This window comes from Ipomoea triloba, chromosome 3 (assembly GCF_003576645.1).
Source record: "Ipomoea triloba cultivar NCNSP0323 chromosome 3, ASM357664v1".
Taxonomy (NCBI): domain Eukaryota; kingdom Viridiplantae; phylum Streptophyta; class Magnoliopsida; order Solanales; family Convolvulaceae; genus Ipomoea; species Ipomoea triloba.
The window spans coordinates 3,999,554-4,009,797 of record NC_044918.1 but is presented as its reverse complement, the minus strand read 5'-3'; the positions used below and the strand labels follow the sequence as shown (position 1 = coordinate 4,009,797).

The following is a 10,244-nucleotide window of genomic DNA, read 5'->3' as shown; positions in this document are numbered from 1 at the left end:
CCTACTGAAGCACAAGAGTTTCTCAACCTACTGAAGCACAAGAGGCAACTGGTTTCTCAACGGCAACTGTTGACCCACCCGTCAACAGTTACCCAACCTAGTATTTTCTCAACCTACTTGTGCTACTCGTAGTACCTACTGAAGCTAGTTTCCCGTATTTTCTCAACCTACTGAAGCACAAGCACGAAGCAACAGTTGCCCAACCTAGTATTTTCTCAACCTACTTGTGCTACTCGTAAGCAACAGTTGCCCAACCTAGTATTTTCTCAACCTACTTGTGCTACTCGTAGTACCTATTTTCTCAACCTACTTGTGCTACTCGTAGTACCTACTGAAGCAGTAGAGACAACTGTTGACGGCTGTCATACTTGTGCTACTCGTAGTACCTACTGAAGCAGTAGAGGCAACTGTTGACGGCCGTCAAGCACAAGAGGTTGACCCACCCGTCAACAGTTTCCCGTATTTATCTCAACATACTGAAAATTTTCTCTCACCCTACTGAAGCACAAGAGTTAACAGTTGCCTCCACTGACACTCGAACACACTCCCATCATCCATGGGAGAGTGTTAATCGAGACATCAGGTGCCACTAGACCACAAGGTCATTGGCATAAATTATATATTTACAAGTAATAGATTTAAAGAGTTAATTCCGGCAATGGTCCTCCAACTATGTAGATTTTCTAAAATTAGTCCCCAACTTTTAATTTTGACAATTTAGGTCCCTTGACTTTCAAATTCTTTCCAATGTTGGTCATTTCGTCAAATTTTGGTTAAGTTGAGGTCAACTGAAGGGGTAAAATTGTCCGTTCACTTATTTAGTGTATTATTACTCGTCTTTTTCTGTCCTATACGCTGTATATATGAATATAATCTCAGTCGAAGTCTCAATCGAAGCCATATAATCTCATATGAACCTAATTATATTCATATATATAGCGTATAGAACATGAGAAATATGAGTAATAATACACTATACAGGTGACCAGACAATTTTACCCCTTCATTTAACATCAACTTAACCAAAATTTGACGAAAGAACCAACATTGGAAAGAATTTTAAAGTCAAGTGACTTAAATTATCCAAATTAAAAGTCAGGGACTAATTTTGGTAAATCAACATAGTCGGAGTACCATTGCTGGAATTAACTCTAGATTTAAATATAAATGTCGTCAAAAATTAATGGAAGCCGGGCCCAAGTGCCGGTTCCTAGCCTCACCTCTGGGAATGGGCCTAAAGCCCAAATTCCATTTCGCTCGCATCTCTCTCTAAAATGGAGCTCGAGGAGTCAAGACAGGAAAATCAAAATCCTGCAAGTTGAGTCTGTCTCTCTCTCTCTATCTCTCTCCTCCCCCTAAAAGAGTAAAAGCTCTATCTCACAGACAAACACAGGCATCAATGGCGTCTGCACGTGAGGAGAACGTCTACATGGCGAAGCTTGCGGAGCAGGCGGAAAGGTACGAGGAGATGGTGGAGTTTATGGAGAAGGTGGTGGCGGCCGCGGACGGCGCCGAGGAGCTAACTGTGGAGGAGCGCAACCTTCTGTCGGTTGCCTACAAGAACGTGATCGGCGCTCGCCGTGCCTCGTGGCGCATCATCTCGTCCATTGAGCAGAAGGAGGAGAGCCGCGGCAACGATGACCACGTGGCCTCCATCAAGGAATACAGATCTAAGATCGAGTCAGAGCTGTCCTCGATCTGCAACGGCATCCTCACGCTCCTCGACTCTAAGCTCATCGGCGCCGCTACCTCCGGAGATTCGAAGGTCTTCTATTTGAAAATGAAGGGTGACTATCACCGCTACTTGGCTGAGTTCAAAACCGGAGCCGAGAGAAAAGATGCCGCCGAGAACACTCTCTCCGCTTACAAATCTGCTCAGGTTCGTTTCTCGTAGAGCAAGCGTTTATAATTTTATCTCTATTTTCTTTTAGGATTTTTTTTTAAAAAAAAAATTCTATAACGTTATAAATTTATGCAAATGGTGCTGTATAGTCTCGATTTGAAATCTGGATCGCATACTGAATATCCTGTCTTAATAGGAAATTGCCAATGCTGAACTTGCTCCTACACATCCGATTCGTCTTGGCCTCGCTCTCAACTTCTCTGTATTTTACTATGAGATCTTGAATTCCCCCGACCGTGCTTGCAATCTCGCCAAGCAGGTAAAATTTATCAAACTTTCTTCCTTTAATCGATTGTTTATATGCAAAGCTCAAAGGAAAAAAAAAATCTGTAGTCTCAAGCTTGAGTGCATTGTAATATGTCTCTTTCTGTTCACCTATGGCAGTGTTTCGAATTCTTTTCATTTGTTGCTTTCATATTATGTACAGGCCTTTGATGAGGCAATTGCCGAGCTGGATACTCTGGGAGAGGAATCCTACAAGGATAGCACTCTGATTATGCAGCTTCTTCGTGATAACCTCACTTTGTGGACATCAGACATGCAGGTAGTGCATTCATTCCTTGTTGCTAAATGTTAATACAATTTATCTATGCCTCGCGGAGTGTATTTTGTTAATTGTATGTTAATTGTATATATCTGCCGTCTTCTTGGTCAGGATGATGGAGCTGATGAGATCAAGGAAGCATCAAAGCCAGACAATGAGTAAAGTCAGTGAAGTTCCTAACCTAGGGAGGATTCGAAATGCCTTGTTATAGCTTGCTGCCAGGTTGACATCCTGCTTTCTAGTGCTAGGTTTTCCAATGATTTGCAATATTTGAAAGAACACTGTTTCTTGTTATTTGATGTTTCTGGGCCTTGGTTCCTTGTATTTTTTTTTTTTTTACTTTGGTTTCGTCATTTGGATGCTTTCCTTTTCCTCAAAGGAATGATGCATTAAGATGTTATTATATCTTGCCTTAATTTCGCCAATTACCTCTTGAATTAATTGCATCACATAATGTTCTAACAATCTGAATTACACATAGATTGAAATTAGTATCTATCCCATTAGTTTGGTGAGACCACATTGCGTATAAAAACTTCTTTGGTAGGTGTTGAGAGTTGACTATTTACTTTTCTCATAAAGTTGGAAGTTTCTCCCCCACCCCACCTCAACGTTTAAGGGGGTGAGCCTCTAATTCATTGTCCTGGCTGTATTTCATAATCTTGCCTTAGTTTGAAATTTGAACATTGAACAGGTTAAATGTTCTATATCATTGAATTTGACTATTGCTTTATTCAAATTAGTACTGGGTATTTGGTGTTTCCCCCTTTTCCGACATCAACAAATTATCTTTGACTGGAAAAGGTTAAACAGGAGGAAGACCAGACCACCTGTTATTTTAACTCGGTACAATAAATGCATACTGCTTGACCAAATAAAGTTGGAAGGCAGACAGGCAATAAGCACTTTTTTGTTACCCTTTTCTTAACTTTACAGTTGGGTTGATAGTAATAATAAGAAACACTTTTTGGTGTTAGTTAAGGGGTACAACTTTTTCAAATTGGCTGGTCTGATCTTGTGGTGTGGTGATTGGATACAGTGATATCCTTTATTTCTAGGACGCTAGGTGCCATGCTTATGTGTAATTTGCATCAAAGGCAAGGCTTCATGTATTGTTAAAATATCACTATATCAGGGCGTTAGCTGCCCAATAGCTATCGGTTTTAGTTGCTTTATCAGCATTGATTTATTTTTTAATATTATTATTTAAAAAACCAAGGGAAATTCAACTTAAATTAGAAGCTAGAAGGCTCTTTTTTTAAAAAAATATATTTATTTTTTAATATTATTATAGCTATTTTGTCGGCAGTTGTGTTGGAAGCTTCGTTTGATAGTAAATTATTCGACCGACCTTAGTATTAGTTGTCCTAAGTATTAGTTTAAAAAATATGAACACCAAAGTTGGCGTGGGATAAAACAGAGTGAATGGTGATAGTTACAAAGGACGTGCGTACAGATCATAGTTGCATTGAAGGATTCGGCGTGATAGCGACTTTCGCATCCGGTATCTATACTCCAATTATTTATTATCGTTGGGACGATCCTAGTTGGTATCCATATCCGGTGGCTTCAAATCTTCAAATTGCTCAACTTATAATGACAACAATTTGCCCATCTCCAAAGTGTCGGATAGTCTGTTTTGTTTATGATATCTGTTCACGTAGGTCACACAGGCTTTGTGTCATGTCAAAATATTCCAATTTTTGCCTATTCAAACAAATGCACACAACTGGAAGTCTGGAATACTGTTTGAGAAAAAGATCAAATGATTCAAATGGGTGTCCAAATGCCAGTTGGTAGCTAGAAAAAAAGGATACAGAGTATAATTTAGGAAAAAATGTCAAATAGGTCATTGAACTTATCACTTTTGTGTAATTGAGTCATTGAACTTAAAAAGTGTGCAATCCAACCATCAAACAAGTAAAATATGTGCAATTAGAACATTTTTCTAATTTTTTATTCAATTTGAGTTAAAAACATTTCAATATTGACTCTCAACTAGTATGGTAAAGGAAAATGTCACTTTTAATACAAACATGTTAGTAATATAATAGGATTTTACCGAAAAATATTTGCAAAAATGTTCCAATTGCACAAATTTTACTTGTTTGATAGTTCAATTGCACACTTTTTAAGTTCAGTGACTCAATTGCACAAAAGCAAAAAGTTCAGTGGCCTATTTGACACTTTTTTATATAATTTATACTAAAGCCTGCACTTGGATCTTTACTTAAATATTTAAAACTTGGTTTGCCCGTTCATCTTTATTTTCTTTTCTTTTTAACTTAGGTGGCATTTGCTACAAACAATCAAACAAAATAAATAAATTTGAATTTTTGGTAATCAGAATTATGGAGTAAGAAATTAGAATGGGAATATTAGTATTGCAATGAAGAAAAGCGGATTTGATTTTAAAATATTAAAAATGAGTAAACAACACTACTTCAAGTCTTTTGTGGAGTGCATGTAAGAAAAAAGAGGCAATCAACAAATTGATGGCTTCCTAACTGGAATTAGATTCACGTTCATACGTGTAGAAGCAGAAAAGAAGTGGGCATTCAACCATGATAACAATATATATATATTTATGCGTATAATCTTTAGTGGGATTGTATTAAGCTAACTAAATGAATGAGAATTAGAGCAGACTGTAGAACGTGTAATACATTAGTTGCAATCGCATTCTTCTCATTTATTCATTATTCTTTCGCATTTTACAAGCTTCTTTTTTCAATTATTAAATACTGAGTTCCTTCCCGCGAAATTTTAAAGAGATATTGAAAGGCTACGAGCCTACCAGGTAAGTTTGATTGACATTTGACCTTGTTGGCTGAATTACTGAGTTATCAAGATTTATATCTTTTTAAATATTCTGTCAAGGCGGAATGTAGGGAGCCATTAGAATTGGAGATTCAACCTTTTGGGGTAAGTTTGAGGACACAAACCATTGTTAGTAATCAAAGTCCACGATAACTTTTTCTTTATATTATGAATCCATAAAGTATGTTACAATCAATTAACATATTAAATATATAACAATTAATAACAAGTCTCAGTGTGTTTTAGTCTTTATTTGCACACAAGGAATTCAATCAAGACCTCCATACTGCCGCCAAGTCATGACTTTTAAGTCAAGCAATGAACCAACTACTCTGGGTAAAAGGGTATATTGAAATTTAATTTCTATCAAATTTTTTATAAAGAAAACCAAATGTTTGAAATAGATTAGAATTTAATTAGTATATTGTCTGAGAAATTTAATTGATGAGAAAACATTAAGTGGTCTTTAATAAAATATGAGATAATTTTACACTTTTTGTTTTATGTTATAAACCAAGTGCAAATTCAGTCTCTAATTATCATGAGCTGCAGGACACAAATAGCCATTTGTTGTGACTGATTAAGGGCAAAAATTGCAACTCATGATGATTAAAATTTACGAGTACGCTATAACTTAAAGACTAAAAGTGCAATTACCTCCAAAAATAATCTAACTAAACTTATAATTTCTAGTGAAATCGATTGCTCCCACATCAACTATTTAAAGTGACTACAAAAGGGTATATTTTATAGGAAACAAATATCTGTATTATAATGTTATGGAATTTTAAGTCTGATATTGACTTTAAGGCTGTATAACACACACACATATGACCAAATGTTTTCCTATTGAAGCTGTTTCTCAATATATGCTAACAAGGTGTGGTCTCCATCCAGCTATCTGAATCACTCATCAAATATTTGATTTGCTGATGATTTTGAAGGCTGGCAGAAAATATAATGTTGAATGGTTGATGATATGATTCTGGTTTTCAAGATTTGGTAATAATCGGGGATTCTTGAGTACATACTATGAAGTTTTGAGGATTCAATCTTTTTCTTGGCATTCTCGCGAAACTTTGTTGGTCTTGAGACGTTCGATCTCCAGTTCAAGGAAATGCAGGGCGTCCTCCTTATCCGTGATGGCGTCTTTGAGTTTTGAGTTTTCGTTTATGGCGGTGTTGGCTGCTAATTTGGCAGCGTTGGCTTCGCTAATCGCCTGCTTCAATATGTCTCTCAGTCGAACGATTTCGCGTTGTGCACTGTCCCGTTCTTCCTCTGCTTGTTTTATGCAGCTCACGAACCCAATCTCTTTCCCATTCCAAGCCAAGAGGGTTTCCTCGGCTTCTAATCTCACTCGCTCAGCTGCATTTCTGTGCATCTCCATTTCCTTCTTTGCCTCTTCCAAATCCTTCTTTTGCTTATCCTCTATCTCGGCTACTCTCTCTTTCAACTTGGCGTTTTCCTTCTTGACTTGATCCAGTTCGATTTGAGTCGCCCCAAGTTTATGTTTCACAGTCTCCTTAGCCTCGGTGGCTTCTTCTGCTACTTCTTTTAGGGCTGAGGCTAAAGTATCCATCGCCTTTCTGCTCTTCTCTTCTGCTTCGGTTGCCATCTTCAATTCGTTCTCGAGACGAGATACTTCATCCGTCAAGTGCTTAATCTTCAACGAGGCTTCTTCTTTCGCTGCAGTTTCCCCATTGCAGGACCTCGAATTCTCCTCCTCCATCGACTTAATCTTCTCGTAAAGTCGAGCCATTTCTCGCTTGCAAACTTCCATTTCAACCTTGTTCTGCTCTAAGGCGACGAGAACGTTGGCCTCTGAGAACTTCCTCTTCTCCACTTCATCTTCCAGCTCCTGAATTCTCCTCCTGTGATCAGAAACCGAATCGCGGGCTGCTTCTTCTGCATTGTCCATTGCCTCTCTCAACATTTTTACAACCTGCTTTGCCTTATCAAGCTCTGATTTTAAACACTCGGTACTCCTGTCTTTGGCATTCAATTCTTGGCGTGTACTATACAACATTTCCTTCAAGTAATTAGCCTCTTCAACTGCTTGTCTCAACTCCCTAAGCTCATCAAGTGCTTGGTTTCTTTCCCCCTCTGCACACCCTAATTGCTCCCTTAACACCCTTATTTCCTCTTCCAGCTCCCCAATTTCCGTTTCTGGCATTTCCAGCACTCTAATACTCCGATTCTACATCCAATCAAACATAGCCATGATGAGAACAAAATGCTTACATGAGCCCTGATGAGAATAAATGTGCAGTTCAACTAACAGCTTAGGGATTCGAATCATGACCTTTGACACGAGTCTGATACCAAATTAGACTGGGTTCCATCTCAACTAAAAATCTAAGCTGGTAATTGAATTGCACATTTATGTTTATATATTCTGCTCAACAGTGCGGTCCAACTATTTAAATTTTATATCAGAACCAACCTAATGTAAAAAAGTCGTGGGTTCGAATGTGCAGGGGCTTAAATTTTTAGTTGAGACAGAAGAGAAAGCATAATTCAATTCCTCCATATTACCATTAAACTAAAATTTCATCAACTTGATCAAAGTATGAGCTGAGAATGTTGCAAAAATACCTGGGGCGAATTCTGGGACTGGGAAGGCTTCCGTTCGAGAGAGACGAGGGCGTCTGAATCAATGGCGGAAGAATCCCCTCTGCAGAGCTTGGTTCTAGAAAGGATGGATGGGTGCCATTTCTTCCCAGATCTGCAAACCCCCCAAAAGATCACACAAATCCCGTCAATTCCACGATCATACAAACATGCATGAAACCAGAACAACCCAGAAACTCAGAAAAGAGTCCCGACAAGGATTTGAACAAAATTTGACCGGGAAAACAGATAGAGTTGGGTACCTTGATTTGGAAGGAGACATGTTGAGGGGTTTAGGGGCGAGGATGGCGACCTCCGGGCTCCGGGTTCTTGAGAATCAGACGAAAATTCCAGGTCTTAGAGCCCCAGATTTGTGAGTGGTTTATGTTTGAGAAGATCTGTCCTGGGGTTTGGACAAACTCCGAAGTTGGCGGGGGTTCTCCTCATTTACAACACTCGTCGTAACGCCAAAATATAGGGGCCGATATGGGAAATTTAGATGCAATTTTTTTGTGTGGGTCCCACATTCATTAAACCAGACCAGTCTTTGAATAATAATGTGTTATAAATTTAATATTAATTAGAGTTAATTTTTTTTTAGTCCTAAATTTATTTGTGAAATTTATTTTTAATATTTTTTTTAGAATATTTATTTTTAGTTTTATACATTTAAATCTTAAAAAATTATTAGAAGTGGATTACCACCCATAAATCTAATATAAGAAATTAACTCTATTAATTAGGTTCCAAATATCCAAACCTTTATAATATTTGGAAAATTTATATGCACCCAAAAAGGCAATTTGTGTATTACTATAAATAAAAAGAAACAATGTTTCTTTTTTGGAAATAATTATTATTTGTTATAAGAAAGTCACTATTTGTGTAAAAATATATAGTATTTTTTATACTTAATATGTTTTTTTTTTTTAGTACTACTGACTCTATTAGATTGTAGTATCTGTTCATGTAACACTGAGACTCGATTTCATGACCTCCCATATAGGAGAGTTGAGTACAAGATGCTTGGAATACTTAATAAATTTAAATATGCATTGATAATGTAGTGAACTTTCTTCTCGGGTTGTCCTTCCAACTTGAATGGTATATACATATACACAAAGACCCACCTCTTCTAGTCCTTGAGATATGTTTAACAATAAATATAATTGTACAAGTGTTAGAAAGGTTCATGTTACAGTTAGTACGGAGTAGTTTCTAACATGATCCCTTCCTCCTAATTAAAAAATAAAATTCAAATATAGATTGATAGAAGGTAATATATCTATGAGTTTGATAATATTTTACTCTGTATTAATCCAAGCTAATTATTGACTACATTAGTAAATAATGTGTATTACATCTCGAGATTATGTGAATATTGTTTATCAACAATTATATGTATGTAATAGCATACCAATTGGAAACCATGTGAAAAGAAAATGGTACATAAATGTTTAATTGAAAGGTTATTCTAAAATCGGACTTGAATATGCCACATTTTTTTGGGTTTGCTCAAAGGTATCCCTCCAGCCGACAGCCAGAGTACTAACCCTCGTCCCAACGATCAGCACACTAAGTGGTAGGGGACTGGCCAAATGGTTTGCTCCATTCATTTTTCACCACTTTAAAAGGTAATTTAAAATAGAAAATTTGATGTGAACTCAAATTAATTTGGATGGAAAAAAGAAAATGGTGCCCTCCATCTTAAATTCGCAATACCTAATTAGGCCCATGCACATAAGGAAAAATAGATTTCTTTATTTGATTGATTGGTTTTAATAGTGTCTAACATTAATTATTTATCCTAAATCATATTTTTTTTAACGATTTTTAATGTAACGGACCCATCATTAAACTAGATTAATATAAGGTACCAGATAGGAAAGGATATTGGATTTAGGGCCTAAGACCCCTAAAACAATGTAAGTGGGGTACAAGTGTACCGAATAAACAAACGAGATAAATCTGGCCTAAGGCACCCAAGTACCGAACCAATCACAAACTGATGAACAACTATTACTTGCTAAGCTATAGAGGACAGTGGACGTACTCCATCACCACAAGGCTAGGTAAACCTCAGTCCATAGTGTAAACCTCAGTTCATAGTATAACAATTGGCCTCCATCACCACTTCTATATCTTTCACGCCTTGTCCCTTTGTGAATGCTTCAATTTATTCGTATCACACTGAAGGAAATCTTGATATTCTATAGATCGTCCATTCTCATTATTATAATTGTCGTTTACCGTATTTCAAAGCTACTCTTTTTTTTTTTGTCTCGATATTTTTATTATAATGCATAATGCATTAAATGGTTGCATATTAATACTCACCAATGGGGGGGGGGGGGGGGGGGGGATCCC

At 37.1% G+C, this 10,244-nt stretch overlaps 2 protein-coding genes across 2 annotated transcripts; one reads left to right on the top strand and one right to left on the bottom strand.

Annotated features, from left to right (window-relative positions):
- Positions 1-1,294: 1,294 nt before the first annotated feature.
- On the top strand, positions 1,295-2,872 carry LOC116013324 (14-3-3-like protein 16R). Its single transcript, XM_031253009.1, has 4 exons — positions 1,295-1,879; positions 2,040-2,162; positions 2,331-2,447; positions 2,559-2,872. Exons 1-4 carry the CDS (start codon positions 1,400-1,402, stop codon positions 2,607-2,609), a joined length of 771 nt encoding a protein of 256 aa, XP_031108869.1. The 5' UTR covers positions 1,295-1,399; the 3' UTR covers positions 2,610-2,872.
- Positions 2,873-5,953: 3,081 nt separating this feature from the next.
- LOC116013323 (WEB family protein At5g16730, chloroplastic-like) lies at positions 5,954-8,418 on the bottom strand. The gene is made up of 3 exons (XM_031253008.1): positions 8,141-8,418; positions 7,863-7,992; positions 5,954-7,464 (listed from the first exon to the last, which is right to left on the bottom strand). Exons 1-3 carry the CDS (start codon positions 8,158-8,160, stop codon positions 6,316-6,318), a joined length of 1,299 nt encoding a protein of 432 aa, XP_031108868.1. The 5' UTR covers positions 8,161-8,418; the 3' UTR covers positions 5,954-6,315.
- Positions 8,419-10,244: the final 1,826 nt, after the last annotated feature.